Here is a 21,917-nt window from a genome sequence, read left to right as displayed (position 1 = left end):
TCATCTCAGCCTTCTTGGGACCTACTCTCCACTGTTTGCGTGCCTTGCAAGCCACTTCAGTTACCTCCATTCATCTCTTTTCTTGATAGCTGAAGAGTTCCCTCCAAGAAAGCGCTAAAGTTACTGGGAGAACATTGCTCCTGGTGAGGTCATTTAGCCAGGCAACCATCCAGGAGGTCTGTGGTCCTCCAATCACATCCTGGGCATGAGCAGCCTTCATTGTAAGCATTTGAGGTATTATTGAACTTCATCTTCTCTAAGATGGATCAGTTCTGCTATCCAGGACAGCAGACAGGGCAGCTACTCTGGAAGATCTCTGATAGATGACTGGGAAGTGAAAACCTGGGTTTGGGACTGGACTATGTCATTGTCCCATGGAGTAACCATGGCCATGCCTAAATTTCACCCTTCTTTAAAAAAAAATAAAAAACTTGATTTCTCCTTATATCTCAAAGCTTCTAAGAGAGGAGATGAATGTGTTTTCTTTTATTTACAAAGATGACACTACAGATTTCCATCTCTTTGAGCTGTTTACATAGTGACAATCACATTAACAACTGACTTTTAAGCAATACTTTAAGATTTATGAAATGTTCTACATATATTATCTTAGTTGATACTCATAACAATTCTGTAAGATGCATGTTAAAGGTATTATTGTCCCATTTTATGGTTGAGGAAACTGAGACTTAAGGAAAATTACTTCATTGTATCAGTTTTAGAGAGCGAAGGGGCCGCGTAGTTCAACCCCATCCTTTGAGAGATTTCTTCATTTGTAAAATGAAGGAATTGGTCTTTACCCCTATTTTTCTTTCCTGTGCTCTCCCTGTAGTAGAGGAGATAGATATTTCCAGAGTAACCCACATTCTCCCTTGGTCCTCTTGTGGCCAAAAATGGCCACGAGTATTGCTGGAGGATGGAGGATGCTATTTGTAGTCACTAACATGCAGTTGGAAATTAAGGCCTAAAGTCACATAGGTAGTAATCTCCAAAGGTGACATTTGAACCAAGATCCTTTGATTTCAGTTCCTTTCAACTGATCTATTTTTAATAGGAAAAAAATCATAGCTTTGCCCTGGCAAACAAAAATATCCTTCAGAATTTAGAAAAATCCCTACTATTTTGCAATTCTTTATTCAGTGCAGTTCAACAAATAGTAAAGAGCTTCTATTTGCAAGGCACTTTCTTTAGCATGCTGGGGGAAGATTCTGAAATGAAAGATCAGTCCTCCCTTCAAGGACTTTGCTAACATAACAGAGGGAAAGAATAAGATGAATAACTAGTCTATATTGCAGAATAATTATGTCCATGGCAGAATTCAGCTGGCTTAAGAAGTATCCCAAGGGAAGTACAAAAGGCTCTAGGTTTTCAAATGAGGGTTGGTTGGGCTATGATGGATTGGATCTGGCCTCTTTCCAGCTTTAGTGCCTACTTTCTGCCTTATCTCCTGACATTTTATGCTATTCCCTTGGGAACTCAAGTCTATACAAGCACTTAGAAGGACCTGCAAATGCTCAGGTCCCAGGGTGCCCTTAGAAACTCTTCTGAGGGGCACTTTGTGGTCATGACATCAATTGGGCCACCATCATCGCACTGTGCATCACTGGGGCCATTCAGCTGTGCATTAGTAGCTACAAATAGCATTCCCCATCCTCCAACAACCCCCATGTCCTTCTTGGGCCATAGGAAGACAGAGGGAGAATGTGGGTTGCTCCATAAATACCCATTGCCACTTCTACAGGAGGGCATCATGACCTAATTAATAAGACTTAAGGAAGGAAAAATAGAGGTCAAGCTAACTCTTTCATTTTATAAACGAGGAAAGCAAGTCCAAGATAAATTCAATAACTTGACCAAAGTCACACAAGCAGTAACTTCCTGAGGTTAGTTGGCTTTCATGACTATGGTTCAATGAAAAGAGTGTTTGTATTAGCATTAAAGGGTCTGGGTTCAAATCCTGGCTCAGTGGCTTACTCTCTATGTGCCCTTGACTTTGCATCCCTGAGCTTTGTAAAAGGATAGGGTTGGACTAACTGACTTCTAACTGTATTACAGTAATTATGCTATTTTACATTCTGTTGACTTATTCCTTCTCTCTTGAGAGGAGTATGGGCCTTAATGGCTAGACTGATTCTGATTCATCCTTGATTCTCCCTCTTTCCCTTCCTCTTCTCCCATCCCATTGGTTGCTGGCAGGAACAAACCCAAAATCTGAAAAAGTTTTAGGAATGTGTTAGATTGTTCAGTAGGGAGAGAGCTAGAAAGAAGGTGTGGCTCCCTCTAGAAGTCTTTCTGAGGTTATAGTCTATAAAGTTCAGACAAAGATATACAGATATTTACCTGATTGAGCTCATGAGGCAATAAGTAGCCTCCAGAAAGACAGTGTGAGGTGTAATCAGCATGTAAGTCAATCTAATTTGGGGAACCCCAAACACAAGCTTTAGGTGGACATAGAGTAAGACCTGGGTGGGATCTAAGCATTCCTTACAGCTATGATGGCTCTAAGGTCAATTGAACTTTACAGTAAGCTTTTGGGTGAGATAATTTTCTAGCCACATAAGGCTGGTTCAAACAATATTAATAAATGATTAATAATAAATATCTTCTCCTCTCCTTCAAGGACAGTGCCTTGCACATAATGGGAACTCAGTGACTACTGAATTAAATTGAACAAATATCGAAAGAGCAGGAATCTTTAGATTCCAAAGTATTTTTTTGTTTTCCAGGGAAGTGAAGAGGATGATGTTTAAAAAAATATATTATCACTCAGGCTCTGTGCCATTAAGCTTTGGGTACCCTTCCCAAAAAACTGCAAAAATCAAAAACAAAAATAAAGCCAGGTCAAAATGATGCATTGGGATTCTGGAGGTGGCAGGCCGGGAGTTCCTAAGGTTCAGAGCTGAAAGAGACCTTTGAGATCATTTCATCCTGATCTGGGGCCTGAGCCATCAATTGCATCATAGTTTATAGGCTTTCTGTGTTTGTTTTCTTTGCAAAATCTTCCACAGTCAGTTTCAGTACAGATACATCCCCTCTTCCTAGTAAACAGGGTACAGTGACTCGGTCTGAGGCAAGCCATTTCACCTATGTAGACCTCAGTTTACCTTTTTGGAAAAGGCACTAATAATGAAATAACTGTTTCCTCCTTCTATCATAGGTTAATGGTGAGGACTCAGCAATATAATTCAAGTGCTTTAGAAGGAAAAGGAGTAGAGGAATACAAATTAGCATCATTATTATTGCCCCTTCTGAGCAAAGACTCTCTTTTGCCTCTCTCTGTATCCCTAGGGCTTAGCACAGTGCTTAGCACATAGTAGGCACTTAATGTTGTTATTGATTATTTATTGCCTAAGTGACTGACATGGCAAGGCTGTATAAGGGAAAGAATACCAGCCATGGCATCACAAGACCTACATCTATTCCTAAACAACTTGTGTGACCTCGGGCAGGTGACTACACCTCTCAGTGTCTCTGTTTCCTTATCTAGAAAATGAAGGGGAGAAAACTAGAGGATCTCTAGGGTTCCTTCTACCTCTGACATTCTGTGATTCCAAATGACTTTATCTCACGATCACAATCCTATTTTGTTAGGACAGAACATTTTTGGTGACATGACAAATGTACTACCACCAGCAGCCTCAGCAGCAGCAGCAGCATTATTATCATTATAGCTCTAGGCTCAATTCAATAAACATTTATTAAGCACCTATTATGTGCCAGGCACAGTGCTAAGTGCTGGGGATGTAAAAGAGGTAAAAGACAATCCCTTCCCTCAAGGAACTCATAACCTAATAGGAATGGAGGTTTCCAGTGTAGAATCAGGGAGGCTGAGATTGAACCAGTGGACAGAGCTCAGATCAACACCTCCAGGTCGGCCCAGTAGAAATAGGGAACTCCGACCATTCCATCCATTCCATTTCTTTTCCTAGGTCCCAAATGCCCTTCCCCAAAGGTGTCCTCTAAATAGGTTTCGGAGAAATTGAGAACAAAATGACAAAACCCATTTTTCACAGGAGCAAAAGTTAAAAATGCTTTTAAAAAGCTGCAGCAAGCAGGCAAGTTTAAAAGAGAAACACCTGGAGATAAAAGAAAACAATGGAAAGAGACCTGAATCTGGAAGTAAACAGCCTGAGTTCATATGTCACCTAGCTTATGTCCCTTGAGGAAATAGTATTACCTTTCTGGCCATTTTCTGATCTATTAAATTAAGAAGCTCTAACTTCGGGGGTGCCCTTGGCAAGAGGAATGGAGCTCCCCTACTTTTTCCTCATAACTGACAACCTGAACAGGTGTATCTCTAGCTTGGGAATACAGCCAGCCAAGCAGCAACCTCTTAGGTACCAGGGCCCCAAATAGACTCAGGATTAATGAACTAAACTCATCATCACCTTTGAACCCTTCTGGGTTTCCATGTTCCCTTAGTTCCCAGGGGAGAGAGGGAGACCGTTTAGCCTCTGAGCTCCCTTTCCTGGCCTCTTTGAGCTGCCTGGTGGTTGCTATCACGAGAGTGCTATTTTTGCATCCAGATGCAGAAGGGAAGCCTGGGCCATGAAAAGAGCAGTGCCTCACTTTTTATGTTCCTGGCTCAAAGCAGGTGGCCGTCAGGGGACCAGAATCCAGGCAAGAGACATGAAAAGTGTTTGAAAACACCAGTCAGGATGTTCATCCTGAGGCAGCCTGCTGAGGAGAAGGAATTCACAAAAAGTCCCAATGCCTTAATTGAATTTGTAGTGCCATCTCTTTGTGAGGAGCCTGCCTGCTCAAGCTAATTGCTTTGGTACGCTTGCTGCACTGAAAACACAATAATATTTTACGTCTGGGTGTGATCTTTCAAGGCCATGAGTCTCTCCTGCACCCTTGTCTCCACCCTCCCTCTTCCCCTCCAGTACTTGGCTATCTCTGTTTTTCCAATTACTTCCCAGCCTCCCCCTCCTCACCCGAAACTTGGGTGCTGTGAGCAGACAATGTCGTTAGTAATAGGCAGCTGCTTTGGACAGCTGCAAGCCCTGAAGGAGACAGGGTGGCTAGTGGGAAGAGCCCTGGGATTTGAGTCAGAGGATATCCCACTCATTGCTTGTTAGACTGAGGAAAAGGCTCCTTGAGCCTCTTCTGTAGAATCAGGTAATTGGGCTAAATGGCATTCAAGGTGAGTGGGATGCTAAGGTCTAGATTACACAAAGAAAGTTTGTAGCATTTCCCTTGCTCCTGTGAAATATGGGAGGGGAAAGACTTTTTATTTTTCTCCCATGCCTGGCACACAGACTAGACCTATGATTTCTTTAGAATAAGAGTGACAAAAATGAGGAAACTCCTTATCCTGATGCAGGGAACAAATGAACAAATGATGCTATTACTAAGCAATCTGCAATCAAGGAGATCCCATTCTAGTGGGAAGTGGAGGGAGACTCAAGTCAGACTGAGGTCAACTAGTGGCAGGGACTATGCTAAGCTTTGGGAATGCAAAGAAGGACCCCCTCAAAAGTCAGATGGAAAGATCCCAGTGTCCTTAGGGTATAGTGGCTAAGCAGATAGTAGTCTCTCTTCTTGAATGCCATTTCCACTGAAAAAACCATGCCAGTTTCTGAAATTAAACCATTTGGCAATGCCGAAGACATAGGTAGCAATGACTTTCTTTTCTGGGTTGTTCAGTAGATGTGGCTACACTACATGAAGGAGCTGTATCTTCATTGGGTTGGCTTCCAAGGATGATGACTGTAGGCACAGGGCTGGAAGCACTGATGGTCCAAAGGCTCTTGGGTCTAGGGTCCTGTGCTGTTCCCTTTAGGGTCTGAGGGAAGAAGGTGCTCAACAAGGTGGTAGTGTTTTGATTTGTATGGTAAATGGTACCTCCTGTCTCTCACTCAGGGTGCCTCCTTACCTCAGGTAGGCTGGCTTGCCTGCCTTGCATATGGCAGGTGGCAGGGAGGAGTTGCTTCCTGAGATGATGTCTGTGAGGGCTGGGCTGGAAGTAGGTCTGGCATCTTGTTGGGAATAGACACAACTATTCTCTAGGCTCTTGGATCTAGGGTCTTAAGTTCTTTCCAGGGATGAAAATCCCTCTATCAGTGCACACTGGCCCCCTTTTCTACAATCTATAGCCTGAGAAAGTTGTCTAAGGGGCAGCTCGGAAGCAAAATGAATAGATTGCTAGACCTGGAGTTGGGAGGATCTGGGTTCAAATTTGACTGCAGACATTTTCTAGCTTTGTGACCCTGGGCAAGTCACTCAACTCCAATTGCCTAGCCCTTGCCATTCTTCTGCTATAGAATTGTTAATAAGACAGAAGATAAGAGGTTTGTTTGTTTGTTTGTTTGTTTTAAAGAAAAGAAAGGGAAGGCCACTGAGAAGTTAAATAACTTGCTCTGGATCAAGTAGCAATATGTGTCTGTTTCTCAGTCTAAATCTTTTTCTGCTGTACTAATACTTCCTGGTACATCACATTGTTGCTATTCAGTTGTTTTCAGTCATCTCTGACTTTTCGTTACTCCATTTTGGAAATTCCTTGGCCAAGATACTGGAGTACTTTGCCATTTCTTTCTTCAGCTCATTTTACAATGAGGAAACTGAAGCAAACAGGGTTAAGTGACTTGCTTTAGGTCACACAGATAGTTTGTGCCTGAAGCCAGATCTGAATCCAGGAAGAGGAGTGAGTCTTCTAGACTGCAAGCCCAGCACTCTATCTACTGCCCCACCTCACATTGTAAGTGCTTAATAAATGCTTGCTGAGTTGAATTGAAATGAAATGAACTGCACTGAATCTTGGAGTCAAACCAAATGTCAAAAGACAGATGTTAGGAGGCCACACAGGCCTCAAAATGCAGAAAAATTGGGGAGGTTTTCTTTGTAAGTTTAAGCATTATCCTTTATTATAATCAGTACCTTTTCCTATTTATGTTTTGGACCTGCTGTAACCAAACTGCTTTGGGAGAAAAAAAAAAACCCATTTTCCCTTTTTGCCACTCTTTCTGACTCACATAGCTTTGGTGATGTCATCTGCCAAGTGAACATACACACATTTCCATCAGCTACTGACGGTGTATGTCACACTCTTGACTGAAGAAATAAACTGTCTGTATCCTGTGCTGGCTAATTTGGGCAGCAGCTAGTAAAGACCCTGAAAATTCTCACAACAATATGATCCCACATATCAGTTTCTGAAGTTAAACCACTTGACAATGCCAAAGACACGGACTTTTCCTGGGTTGTCAGTAGATGTGGCTACAGTATGTGAAGGAGCTGCGCCTCCATTGGGTTGGCTTCCAAGGATGATGACTGTAGGCACAGGGCTGGAAGCACTGATATTCCAAAGGCTCTTGGGTCCTGTGCTGTCCCGATCAGAGTCCAAGAGGAGATGGTGGTCAACAAGGCCCACATGAGAAATATGTGGTGAGATGTGTTGGGAGGATACGGGATATAATGGTAAGAGGGCTGAATTTGGAGTCAACAGAGCTAGGTTCGCCTCCCAACTTTGCCACTCCATGATCTTGGGTAAGTCACTTAATCTCTGTTTCTCGTCTATAAAATGAGAAGGATTTCCAAATCCCTTCCAACTCCAAATCTACAATCAATCTGAATTTTATACATTCAGAGACACAAGTATGATACATGCTATATTAGGATTATTCACAAAGGTATAACTTCAGAAGTACCAATTTAGGCCACAGGCAATCCAAAGTGGAAAAGAACAAAAGTTATCCATTATAGTCTGGGCAGCTCTACTGTTTACCTTGATCGAACTCAGATACCCAACCCTTGAACTCCCATTTCACCTTTCTGGGCTGGACATCAAGGCTACCTCCTAGTACCCAGTACAATAGCTTTCTCACCCTGTGCTCCAAAATGCCTTCTACAGGACTTCCCTCTCCATTCACCTTACGTCCAGCACACACTTTATTATTTATGTATTTATTTATTTGTTTTTACACCCTTACCTTCTGTCTTAGAATAAATACTATGTGTTGGTTCCAAGGCAGAAGAGTGGTAAGGTCTAGGCAATGGGGGTCAAGTGACTTGCCCAGGGTCACACAGCTAGGAAGTATCTGAGGCCAGATTCGAACCCAGGACCTCCCATCTCTAGGCCTGGCTCTCAATCCACTGAGCCACCCCATTCTCCCCCAGCACACACTTTAAAAAAATCTCTCATCTCTGTATTTGTTTTAAGCTCAGTCCTGCATGAGTAGTCCACTTTACTCAAGGGAAATGCTAATCCAGAATTCTATTATGCAGACTTTTCCAGGGCTCAGGATGCTTAGAATTCAAAAGATTTCTCCTTATTCCCTAAAATGAAACCTGTGCCCTATAAATCATTAACTCAGGAAGGTTACCATCCTCTGTCCCACTGAGGAAGGCCTCATGAGATCCAAGTACATACTTTTACAGGTAAAGAACACATCTAACCCCCAGAGCTACACAACCACAGAAGTTCATGAGAATAGACTTCCTCCTCCTTTTGCATTTAAAGAAACTCAGAGATTCTATGTCAGGAGATGAAGGGTGGAAGTAAAGATTCTAATCATTCCTATTTTACAGATAAGGAAACTGATCCTGAGACATGATATTTTTAGGAAATTATGTGGCCTTTTGCTTGCAGGTACTTTCTGGCCAGTGACGTCAGTGACTTCTGACTTCCTGCAGCTACAACTTGTTTAGGAATCTCCATACTTACGGATGGATGAATCCTATAGTCCTGGGAGGCTTCATTATGCCCAGTAAGCAGAAACCGTGATTCACTGGTGAATCGGCTTAGATGTAGCCTCTCTTCCCTTTGCCTACCTATGTCTGCCCTTTGGTTTTTGTACTTTTCATATCAAAAAGATTAAGCTGCTTTGTTGGATCTTTAAACTTTGCCTTTCCCTAGAACTTGAATCACATTTGTGCACCATTCCCCATTCACCTTCAAAAGAAGATTAAAGCCCTAATGGGCTTGCTTAGATTTTAATAAGATTTGCTAAGGTCATTGTCTTAGTCTGCAGCCTTCAACTAGAGGACCCTGGTCGCTGATAATATACCAGACACTTTCCCTACATCTCTTTAGAGGAGAATTTGCCAAAGCCCTGAAGTCCAAAGAGAATATTCTGAGTTTTGAAGGGTCCAATTAAGGAAAATCCCAGCTGACCTCTTTGACCTGAGGGAGACTCAGTTCTGAGGGCCTGAGCTTTTGGAATGAGAATTTTTACAAATCCTTGAAATGAGAAACGAGAGACTTCAGAGAGCTAAGGCATGGTTTGTCTTAGGCTGAAAGCCAGGTATATTCCAGCTATAGAATGTGAGCTCCTTGAAGGCAGGAGCTGTTTTTCATTTTTGGTTTTGTCTCTAGCACTTTGCATTTAGTAAGTGCTTTAAAAAACACTTATCAGATTGAATAATATATAAGTTAACTTTAGGTGCATTATTTGGGCTTTCCTTGCCTCACCCTCTTCATTTCTAAAATAAAGGTGGTGATAGCTTACATTTTCAATACTTCCTAAAAATGAAAAGAACGTTATAGTTTCTTTTGGTCCTCATCACAGAACCATGAGGCAGCAAGGGTAGCTATTTTGATCCCTCCTTTGTAGATGGGCAAACCGAAGCACTGAGATGATAAAGGGATTTTCCCAAGGTCAGTGAAAAAGTCAATTGTGAAATAGGACAAGGACTCTGTGACTATTGCTTTGAGGACTAGAGGCAGCATGGTATAGTTGAATCGACAGAAAATCAGGAGACCTGAATTGGAATTAATAGCTCCAACTCTTAACTAGATGGATGGCTATGAGTAAGACATAACCCCTCAAAGTCTTAGTTTTATTATATGTAAAGTGAGAGCAGAAATAGTGGCATGACTTGCCTTACTATTATTTTATACTTGTATACAGATATATATATTTATATTTATTTGATATATTTTAAATACTATATTGTGTAGGAGGCAAGTAGGTGGCTTAGTGGATTGAGAGCCAGGCCTAGAGATAGTAGGTGCCAGGTTCAAATCTGGCCTCAGACACTTCTCAGCTGTGTGACCCTGGGCAAGTCACTTGACCCCCATTGTCTAGTCCTTACCATTCTTCTGCCTTGCAACTAATACACAACATTGTTTCTTTTTTTTTTTTTTAGTATCTTTTTTAAACCCTTAACTTCTGTGTATTGGCTCTTTGGTGGAAGAGTGGTACGGGTGGGCAATGGGGGTCAAGTGACTTGCCCAGGGTCACACAGCTGGGAAGTGTCTGAGGTCATATTTGAACCTAGGACCTCCCGTCTCTAGGCCTGACTCTCAATCCACTGAGCTACCCAGCTGCCCCCTACACAACATTGTTTCTAAGACAGAAGGTAAGATTTTTTTAAATATATATAGTATGGAAAGCACTCAATAAGCTTTATTATTATAAAGTCATTTCAAGCCATTATTATAATTAATGGAGATAATTATAGAGTATCTTGGAAAATACAAACTGCTATAAAATGCCAACTAATTATCAAATTACCCCTTTGCAATCCTTCCTTAGGAAAATTTCAAATATGTGTATTAGTGCTCAGAAAACTTTTGATTCTTTGTTTTAAAAACATACTACAAGCTTTATCTTGCAATTTGGGGTGAGAGTAAGTTGGATAAGTAAAAGAAAACAAAAAATCAGAATAAAGCATCGCATAGTGAGGAGACTAGACCAAGGCCCTCTCTTTTCCTAAGTACTTCCTAAAGCTGTGTACCCATTATACACAAAGTGCATCCCAAATCCCAGTATTTAAAATTTCCATACTACTGTCACTCAGAGCTCTAATAATTGGATTGCTCAGAATCAAATCTGTTTTGGAGTCAAATGTCTGGCCTATCCCTAAGCATCTTTTATTTCAGAAAAGCAGGATTTCTACCCTCAGCCCATTCTTCCACAAATGTAAGCTCCCTTGGAGTCAAGGACTATTTCATTGGTTATATCCAGATACAATTCCTGGCAGAGTAAGGGTGCTTTATAATACTAATTGAAGAAACAAATGATTCTGATGAAAGGATAATATCCTTGCAAATAGCTACATTCAGGCCTAGACTTGATCTTCACCTTTTCTGCAAAGAGACTCTATGCCCTTCAATCATAATGTCTCATTTATCCTTGTAAAAGGCCTGCCAGAGAGTGGGGAGCAGGTGGTATGGTAAAGAGTAGGACATGCGCATTGAAGGTACAAAACAAACAGTTCCTTGGATGACCCCATCATTTAATTTGGGAAGGTCATTATAAACTTGCTAGGCTTGGCCCAAGAGGAGATAAAAGAAGACTATGTCAGGAGCCTAGAATGGTAGGGGACATCCAGGAAAGACAGATGGATTTATGTGCTAGTAGATTTATGAAGGATGCTTTGCATTTATTTAAACAAAAGCCCTGATTCTTCAGTGAGATGAATATCTATAAAATCAAGAAAAGCCTGCTTATAAAAATGACAAAGGGTCTAAATGACTTGTTTCCCCTGAGGTGACATTAAATTTGATCTACTTCCTAGAGGGGGCAGTTTAAATAGTCAAAATATAAATCATGGACTACTTAGCTAGCTCCTCATATTCTCAATCAACATCATAGTAGAAATGTCATTTCTTCTCAGTAACATGTGAAATGGACTTGTAAGCTCCCTAGGTTAGGAAGCTGCAGAAAAGTGGGTGCCATTCATATCTATGAAACTAGCTGGGTGAAGTATGCACCCCATTTCAAAGTTCTCTGGTCCTATTTGGAAGACATAGAGAAACTGACACTCTAAAGGATTTCTCAGGTCATTTCCAGCACTACAAGTCTCTGATTTGATGAACATCCTGCCATATGTTGTTGTTGTTCACAAGCTCTTAGAAGGCAGCGACTGTATCTGGGGCATCTTTAAAGAGCAGGTCAAGCAAGGTTACACTCATGCATGTGGCATTTTAGTAGTGGTGGTGGTAAGGATTATATATAGCCATCTTTTATGATGTATTCAAACTTTTGGGCTGATTTATCACTCCATTTTATTCTATATTTTTAATTTTTCTATAATTTCTATAATTTTAATTTTTAATATCTGTCACGTCATTGCCTGCTATCTATTGCCATGGCTGCCACCCTAGCACATAGGAGGTGCCAGGTTCAAATTTGGCCTCAGACACAATGTAATATAAAATTCTGTAGTGCTACCCAGTCACCCTAGCACCTACTCACCTATTCCTATTACAATAGCCAGTAAACAGATCTTCCAGCCTTTGGTCTCTTCCTCCTTCAATTCATCCTTTATACCATTGCCAGAATAATCTTTATTATGTATATGTCCTACTATTTCCTCCTCTACTCAGAAATCTTCAGAGGCCCCCTATTGCCCACCAAGGACTGTTTAAACACTTTTGCTAGCATTAGACCCCGCACAATCTGGCAACACCATATCTGTCTCCCCCAACCAATCCCGGCCACTTATGTTTTTCTCCAGCCAGATCCAACCACTCTTTATCCATGAACATGATTTCTAAGCCTTTGCTCATATAGTATCCTGCAATTAAAATATTTGTCCTTGGAATTTCTTTTGAAGCCCTGCTCATATACCACCTTCCCTTGCACTTTACATAGTATTTTACACCTCTCTAATTGTATTATTTTGTTTCATGTATTATGTATCATGTATCATATATTATTTTGTTTCATAGTTATATGGTATGTGCATATGCATATATTATACACATTATATATATTTATATACGTTTATGTATATTTATATGCATTTTACATATTTCTATAGAATTGTATATAGAATGAAAGCTCTAGGAGGGCAGGGACCTCTAAACCTGTATCTTTACTTTAATGATGCCTTCTATAATGTCCACAAAGTAGGCCTTTAATACATGTTTATGAAATTGAACTGCTCCATACAGGCAAAAACTGCTGTTTTGAGATAGAATCATGAGTCAGAAGAACTAGGTTCTATGTATAGCTCTGCCAGTAAGTGAAATTGGACAAGTCGCTTTGTCTCAGGTTCTCCATATGCAAAGGTGGAGGAGGTTAGATTTTTTTATTTTTATGTAAATATAAAAATTTGAATATTTTATAATATTATATATCATAATATATATAAGTGCCTTTTATCACTATAATTCCACGTTTCTCTAGATTTTTCTAGGTTTCTCCACTTAGAGCATGCTCAGTTGAAACAGAAAAATTAGTATCACTGATATATGTCTCTTTTACCCCAAACTAGCCAAGCTATGGCTGGAGATTCTAGGAATTCCATGAATCAAGACATGGAGATTGGGACCACCCCCAGAGACCCCAGGAAGATTCCTAAACAGGCCCGTGATTATGTCCCTATCACTACTGATCGGACCCGTCTCCTGGCAGAAGCCAAAAAGCCTCGCCAGCGTTACATGGAGAAAAGTGGCAAGTGTAACGTACATCATGGCAATGTCCAGGAAACCTATCGTTACCTGAGTGACCTTTTCACAACGCTGGTGGATCTGAAGTGGCGCTTCAATCTTCTGGTCTTCACCATGGTGTACACCATTACGTGGTTATTCTTTGGCTTTATTTGGTGGCTCATTGCCTACATCCGGGGAGACCTGGACCACGTTGGGGACAAAAACTGGGTTCCTTGTGTTGAGAATCTCAGCGGCTTTGTCTCTGCCTTTCTGTTTTCCATTGAGACAGAGACTACCATTGGATATGGCTTCCGGGTCATCACAGAGAAGTGTCCAGAGGGGATCATCCTTCTATTGGTCCAAGCCATCCTAGGTTCCATAGTCAATGCCTTCATGGTGGGCTGCATGTTTGTCAAGATCAGTCAGCCCAAGAAAAGGGCAGAGACTCTCATGTTTTCTAACAATGCTGTCATTTCTATGAGGGATGAGAAGCTTTGCCTCATGTTCCGGGTGGGTGACCTCCGCAATTCTCACATCGTAGAGGCCTCCATCCGAGCCAAGCTCATCAAGTCCAGGCAGACCAAAGAAGGGGAGTTCATTCCCCTAAATCAGACAGATATTAATGTGGGTTTTGACACCGGAGATGACCGCCTCTTCCTGGTGTCACCACTCATCATCTCTCATGAAATCAATGAGAAGAGCCCTTTCTGGGAGATGTCTCGGGCACAGTTGAATCAGGAAGAGTTTGAGGTGGTAGTCATCTTAGAAGGCATGGTAGAAGCTACAGGTAAGATATTAGCAATTGTCCTCAAAGTCCATAAAGCAGCTTCTTTTTGAGTCACTTTCCTATGTTGTGGCTCTGTCACATACTACTGGTATGGACCTGTTGTGACTTCATCTCTCTGAGATTCAGTTTGTCCTCTATAAAAAGAAGAATTTGGATTCAGTCACCATAAAAATATTTTAAATCTAAAACTCCATAGTGCTACCCAGTCACTATATTCCTTGTCCATGAAAGTCAGACTCCACATAAAAATTTTTAAGTCCAGGTCCTTGGGAGAGCTCATAACCTATTGTACCACAGATTATGGGGTTTAATTATATTTTTAAAACATCTCAGTATATCAGAGGAAGGAGGAACTAACTCAGGAGTTCTTAATCTGGAGTCCATAAAAATACTCTGATACGTGTACTTTGAATCTCAATGTATTCTGTTTTATTCACTTAAAAAGCATTATTCTGAGAAGAGGTCTATATACTTCACCAGAATGCCAAAGAGCAGGATACAAAAAAGGTTATGTGAACTAAAATCTACATAGCGTCCTTGATATAGTGGAAAGAGCATGGCATTTGAGATAAAGAAAGCAAGATTAGCACCCCAGCCCTGATACCAACTAACTTGTGCACATCATCTCACCTCTCTGACTTTCAGATTCCTCATTTAGAAAATGGAGGTGGGGATGGGAAGAATATAATTGTGCCCCTCCCTTGCAGGATGGTTGTAATGGAATCTCATTTGTAACCCATAAAATGCTATAGAAATTAGAGTGTTTAGGGGTATGATTTAGTCTCTCCTCCTACCACCAAATGGGATCCTACCTAAATGCTCCTAGAAGCTTGCCTGCTTACCTATTCATTAAGCAGGCAGAAAATTCGTAATTCTTCTTTTGTACATGACACTGCATCTTAGATGAGACATAAATACCCAGAGGCACCATTGAAAAGCATCCTGGTATCTTGGCCTGGCACCTCAGCCTAGGGCTGCTGCTGCTGCTCAGAGACACCTGATGACAAAGAGTGTCCTTGGTTCCTGTGCCAATGTAGCACACTCTCAACTTGGTTTTTAAAAGTCAGTGGCTTAAAAACCAGCGGATGGTTCTTGACTCTTTCCTCTCCCATTCCCCAGAGACCCCAGAGTCTCTTCCCCCTCTTCATCTAGCAGAGAATTGTGAGGAATCACAGGATCAGAAGTATGGAGCTAAAAATGGCCTATCAGGACATCTAACCTAACCAACTCGTTTTTACAAATGAGGTCACTGAGGCCTGGGAGAGATTGTATCTTATCCAGTTTATACAGGGAACAGGTAGCTGAGAAAGGTTTCAAACTTGGACCCTAGGATTCTAGGTCCCAACAACCCTTGCACTACCCTTTCCTACCACTGATTTTCTGTCTCATAGCTCAGCTCTCTTCCTTTTCCCATTTGCTATGCCTGATTTGAGGCTATCATGAAAGGAACCAAACCTACCCAAGGTATCATCTGAGAGTAAGGCTGGATCTGGATGAATGGATGGAAATTCTTCTAGGAGGGAGGAAACTCAACAAAAGCTTCCATTTCCAAGTCCTCCTGACTTTGGAGTTGGGTCTAGAGATATTTCAAGTCCAAACCTGGAATAGCAGGCAGGCAGGCAGAGTGTCAAGGGCTACTGGAATGGAGCCTTTCTGGTGATTTACTCTGTGGCCACATAATTAACCCAAGCTTGAACATCTCATTGAAGTTGTGGTGAAATGACAAGTGACACATGGTGGCAGCCCCAGGAACCAATGGGGGCACACATAATCACAGGTGCTAGAAGCCAACTACTGCTGGCATTGGAGACAATGGGCTCCGCTATTTCTGAAAATCACCCTTTTGGTGGCCTTGGAATCATTATCAGAACAAGGAGATTCTCAGGGGAAAAGGTGATTATTCAGAGATAGACCCATGACAATAAAGAAAAACAAAGATACCAGTCAGACAAGTGATGGATGTTTCTCTTCTTTCTCCCTGACAAAACAGAAGAGTATATGGGAATAATGTTCCTCCCCATCAGCCTTTTTGTCCAAAGGGAGGTAGTAAAGGCAGGTCAACCTTAATCCCCTTATTTTTTCCCTAAGACATCATAGAGAGCTCCAACACCATACCAGCATCCTCCCAGGGGAGTAGCAGATAGGAAGGGAGATCCCCCTCAAATTCCCTTTGGTCCTGCCTTCAGAGGTGTATCTATAAGGCCACCTAAGCAAGAGAAGCATGATTCCTTTACTACCCAAAATGTTACATTCTTTTTTCCCTAGATGAATTTATCTATTTTTTATTTTTATTTTTAAATATTTTTCCATGTTTACATGATTCATTGTCTTTCCCTACACTTTTCCCTCCCCCCTCCCAGGGCCAACAAGCAATTCTACTGGCTTGTACAAATGTTATCACTTGATACCTATTTCCATATTATTCATTTTTGACATAGAGTGACGGAGTTACATTCTTGACTCAAATGCAGAAGTCTTCCAAACAATGGGACAACACAACCCTAGTAGCCTAACTGTCCAGATGAGGGTTCACCTTAAGTCAAGATTCAACAATCTTTGAAAGGGAACATGAAGCATTCGTTTGTGGTCTTGCATGATTCCTTATCCTACAGGAAATGGTACTCCCAATAGTGAATAATAGATTTCCTGGAGCTCATTTCCCCAATAAGCTCTATTTTTAAATAGATTAAAAATTGTTATGACAAACATGGATGAAAGTGATAAATGGTTACTAAGAAAAATTGGAACATACTTAAACTTGAAGGTTGGCATACTGTTCCCTGACCGATTTCTTAGGGCTCTTTTGCAATAGATTTTTTGTCTGGGTGACAATTAGTATTTTCCCTATGTTCCTCCCTATAAATTTTTCAGGGTCATACTTACTTGCCTTTCCCACCTTGTAGGATTGTCATGAGGATCAAATGAAATATCAGATAAGAAAGTATTTTGAAAAGAATTTTGGAAAGTGCTATAAAAATACAGTTGACAAGTTGTCATAAGAGGCAGCTAGGGGGCACAATGGGTAAGAGTGCTGGACTTGAAGACAAGAAGATTCAATCTGTAAAATGTTGGCCAGTAGAAAATAGTGGCTAGCATTTATATAGTGCCTTAAGGTTTGCAAAGAGCAACATATATGTAATCTTATTAGATCCTCACAATTCTGTGAAGTAGGCGCTGTTATTATCCTCATTTTAAAGATGAGGGAAGTGAGCCTGAGATGGCTCATGCCCTGCCATTGTTAACATAACTGGTAAGTCTAAGGCAGAATTCTAATTTAGTTCTTCCCAACTCCAAGCTTCCCAAGCTTCCCATCTGCTGTGCTACCTATCCCAGACACCATCAGGGTTGGGTATGAGGCATCCCAACAAGGCAGCTTAACACCTCTCTTCTAGGACAGTCACACCAAGAAGCACTTAAGCAATATCAGTCTGGCCTGGCAAGACAACTAGATAGCCCAAAGGGAATTTTAAAAGGCTGAAGAGAGACCACCTCCCCCAAATGTCCATGTAGGAATCTCGGCCCCATTATTGCCGATGTCCAGTATGAAGAACCAGATCCAAGAGAGATCTAGAAGCTGAGAGAGAAATAATGGAACACCAAACTGCTTGTCTAGCACAAGCTGTGGGCCACTTCCCATCGATCTTTTCTTTCTGGGTGAGTCCTCAGAGTCAGCCTGCCTCCAACTTGTTCGGCAACCAACATGGCAATGTTTATCCCAGTGAAGGAGACCTATCCCAGGCAAGCAGTTTCTGAGAGAAGATAGCACATGGCCTGGGACCCTAAATGGGCTGGATAATGTAGGAAAATCCAAAATGGCAAAAAACAAACAAACAAACAAACAAACAAGCAAACAAGCAAACAAGCAAACAAACAAAAACTGACTTAAAAACCAGATCCCCTTTATGCAAGATCCTATCAGAATTCCAGGCAAGCAAAAACCATTTTTCTTCCATGCCCAGAAGGGCACATTTCCTCAATCCAAAGAAATGGAGAGCTGAATGGTTACTTTCCTGTGTTCCAAAATATAGAGCCTTCCTCATCCATAAAACAGAGCTTCCCTCCCTCTCTGGGGGGAAGCCTAAATCTAAAAATACCAATACTGAGAGCACAGAAAGTCTAAGAGGGAAAGTCTAAGCTATGTTGTTGGTGAATAAGAGGTGATGAAGTATTTAGTGTCCTTTGGCAAAGGATCAAGGATGTGTGGGTGTGCCTATTTCTTTCTTTTAAAAGAAAATGTATATTCCAAATATACAGATTAGGGAAGTGACTAGTAATTATTGGTAATAACAGTAGTCCTCTTTTTTGATGGACATGAGGCTACTCCACCAAAGTCTTTCTCTGATAACCTTATTGGGGTCTGGAGGGGACCCAGTATTCTTGGAGGCAATGCCAGGGAAGCCCAAGTTCTGGTAAGTCCAACCAAAATTTTGATTACAGGCTGGCAACAAATGATATGCCCTTCATCCTAGGGCCATCCTTGCTAATTTTAGAGAAGTCTATCGCTGGGCTATCTACCAAATAATGCATGTCTTTTTCTTTTCTTTTCTTTCCTTTTTGCTTGGAACCTAACAATTAATAACACACATTAACATTTTGGTATACAATGAAGAATAAAAAAAAGAAGAGTTTTGGGTATAAAACCCTGTATTCCTTGAACAATTCCTTTCCAGTCATGGCAATCCATGAAGACCATCCAGAAAGGTGCAGTGGATAAAGGATCCTGGACTTGGAGTCAAGAAGACCTAGGTTCAAATCTAGCCTCAGACACTTACTAGCTATATGATCCTGGGCAACTCATTTAACCCCTTTCAGCCTCAGTTTCCTCATCTGCAAAATGGAGAGACATTATAGAATCTTTCTTACAGGGTTGTTGCAATGATCAGATGAGATAATCTCTATAAAAGCACCCTGCAAATCTTAAAACACTATATAAATGTTAGCTATCAGCATTCAGGCTGAGGAAGCTGCTATCTGTGCCTGTAGAGGGAACACCAACATTGATAAAATCGTGAATCTTTGAAATACAGATGTATAATTCTATTGATCCGCCCTCAGTAGGTTGTATGCATTCTTTTTTTTTTTCCAGAAGTGGTGATAGGTTGTACTGAGTCATCCACACTCTCTCAACTCAACTACCTTGTAACCAATAGCACACATTAAGCCGACCAAATGGCATTTCAAGGATTGGCTATTGTAGTAGAACAACTTTTCCTTGGGCAAATATTCTTGCCTTGTAGGAGGACTAAATGCAATTAAACTAACCAGCAGAGGAGCAGAATATCCCAAGACAAAGACCCTGTCTATTACCTCAGCACTTAGTACCAAGCCTGGCACATAATAGGTGATAATAAAATGTTTACGAATGGCTGTTTCAATTCCAAGAGGGTGTATATGTATGTCTCCATATGGATATGGCTTCATGTATGTGTATGTGTGTGAAGGAATCCCAGAAAGGTCAGGGATGCGTAATCGCACAGGTAGGGTGTTGCCAGCTCCTGTGGGCACACACCAGTCAGTCAGTAAACATTTATTGATGTGAATAAACATATCCCTGTGGGTATCTCTAATTCTCTCTTTCCTCTGTTCTCTAGGCATGACGTGCCAAGCCCGCAGCTCTTACATGGACACTGAGGTTCTCTGGGGTCACCGCTTCACTCCGGTCCTCACTCTAGAGAAGGGCTTCTATGAGGTAGACTACAACACCTTCCATGATACCTACGAGACCAACACTCCTACCTGTTGTGCCAAGGAACTGGCCGAAGCCCAGCGAGAAGGGCGGCTCCTTCAGTACCTTTCCAGCCCCACACTGCTAGGGGGCTACGCCAAGGAGGGACTGGGCCAGAAGGTGGAAGAAGGAGAAGAAGAAGCAGAGGGGCTGAGTGGAGCCAGAGAGACTAGTAGCTCTGTGTGAGTCCAGTGCCCCAAGTGGATGGAACATACCCTCCCAATGGCTTTTCTCCAGCCAGAGACCCTAAATTAACCCAAGGAGGCAAACTAACTGAGATGGGTTATTTAAGTGGTCCTGGAAGAGACTCTGAAAAGATAGATATTTTAGCAAACTCTTCCCTTTTCCCGATGTGATGCCATCCTGTGCACAATGACCCATAGCCCTGCCTGTAAAGACGATGCTGTTCCTTACACTGTGGGGTTCATTGCTCTGTCCCTCCCATCTTGTCCCACCTGAATGACATCTAGGGGACATGTAGTGGAAGTTGGGCTTTCTGTTTCTTGCAGCTCTCAGCCCCTCATTTCTCTTCCCACTGACCCGGGCACTTCCCCTGAACTTGGTGTCTGTGCAGCCCCCATAAAAGGATGCAGGAGTTGTGGAAGGGCTGAGGGGTAGGGCGTGGGCAGGAGGGGAAGAGGCACCTCTGCCCTGAGGCTCCTTGGACCTTGCAGAAGATTCCAGAAGGAGATATCACCTCTGCTCACTGGAGGAAGCTTACTTCATTTGGGGACCTCTGCCAGCCAGTGGGGCTGCCATTGAAGAAAGAATATTGTCTGAGATCACAGCTACTAGTGGTTTGGGTTGGGGTTTATTTTTCAAATATAGCCTATTTGCTCTGTTAGAAGTTACTCTTAAAACCTTGACCTGTGTCCTAGTAAAAACAGATGAGGACTGTCAGTTGAAGTTTGGTTTTTATTAACATTTTAAAAAGCATATTCTTTATCATGCTGTGCTGTGCTCCTCAAAACACCTGCAGGTCAAGGAACACCAGCACTGGTTCTGCCACAGAAAACATTTGCCTAAGGAACTCAAAGCACGTCTAAACTTCACCTGATTTTTCTTTCATGTACCAGAATGAGGCTAGGGAAGGAGCAGCAGAAAGTGAGGTTTACAGACTTTGAGAGAGGCAGAGGGCAGAGATGAAAGGGGATAGAAGGATAAGGGGAAGAGAAGAAATTATGGATTTTTTTTAACGATCCTCTGCAAAAATTAATTTCCAGGCTCCCTTGATTCTCAATACAACAGTGCTCCTATTTTTAGGGCCAGTCATGGCATGCAAGGGGATAGTCAGAGGAAACCTTTTCACCGAAGCAATTAATATCTCCAGGGTGAGCCAAATGGCCCAGTTTTAAGTTTTGACAGGGTGAAAGAATTCTAGAGTTTCCTATGAAGGAAGCAAGTGAAAATACTGTGTCCCCAATTGATTTCAAAAACTAACCTCAGGCTTCATTCTCAAGAGAATTTGTAGCTTGTTGATTGGGAGTCCTATTGCCCTCAGGGGGTTGCAAGAAACTCCTAGGATAGAAGAGGCACCAGGCTCACTCATTCCTCCTCCTCTCCCCCACGGGAAATGTGAATGAGAAGAACTAGAGATCCATGGGAGATGAGGAGATATAAACTGGGGTGGGAAGGGAGAGAGGGGGGAATCTCAAAAAAATGTTACCATTTGTGAGAATTTAGCTATTTTCCATCTGTCAGTAAGGGGTGAATGTAGATCCATGCATAACTCACAGAGATTATTCAGCAGATGAAGCCTAGAAAGGGAGAGGGAAGGCATGATTTCTGCCCATCTAACCTAATGTCTAATATTTGCTACTAGTTGGTGGGAGAGGGGGACTTCTAATTGGCTAAGCTGACTTAGAAGAAAGTTTTTCAAAGAGATGGGGGCTTCAGAATTCTCTTTGGTCTCCTCTTGTCATCCGCCACCCTATTAAGCCATCTCCTCCTCCTCTTAGCATTCTTTTACCACCAAGCTCTAGGAATTCAGAGATCGTGTAAAGCCAGACTTCCTTCTTAAAGAGTCTGTGAAAATTGAGCCAAAAAGGAGCAGAAAGAAAGTGAGGCACAAGATATTCAAT

General features: G+C 41.8%; 1 protein-coding gene across 1 annotated transcript in view; it reads left to right on the top strand.

The window, feature by feature from the left end:
- KCNJ5 (potassium inwardly rectifying channel subfamily J member 5) overlaps positions 1 to 20,736 on the top strand; it is a 50,668-nt gene extending 29,932 nt beyond the window's left edge. Inside the window, exons 2-3 of the mRNA XM_044666170.1 lie at positions 13,168 to 14,111; positions 19,703 to 20,736. Of these exons, the coding sequence (XP_044522105.1) occupies positions 13,175 to 14,111; positions 19,703 to 20,022 (1,257 nt within the window). The 5' untranslated portion in view covers positions 13,168 to 13,174 and the 3' untranslated portion in view covers positions 20,023 to 20,736. The remainder of the gene's footprint in view (positions 1 to 13,167; positions 14,112 to 19,702) is intronic.
- The last annotated feature ends 1,181 nt before the right edge of the window (positions 20,737 to 21,917 follow it).

Source organism: Gracilinanus agilis, chromosome 3 (assembly GCF_016433145.1).
Source record: "Gracilinanus agilis isolate LMUSP501 chromosome 3, AgileGrace, whole genome shotgun sequence".
Classification (NCBI taxonomy): Eukaryota; Metazoa; Chordata; class Mammalia; order Didelphimorphia; family Didelphidae; genus Gracilinanus; species Gracilinanus agilis.
The sequence above is the reverse complement of the archived record's forward strand: the minus strand, read 5'-3'. Positions and strand labels throughout refer to the sequence as shown.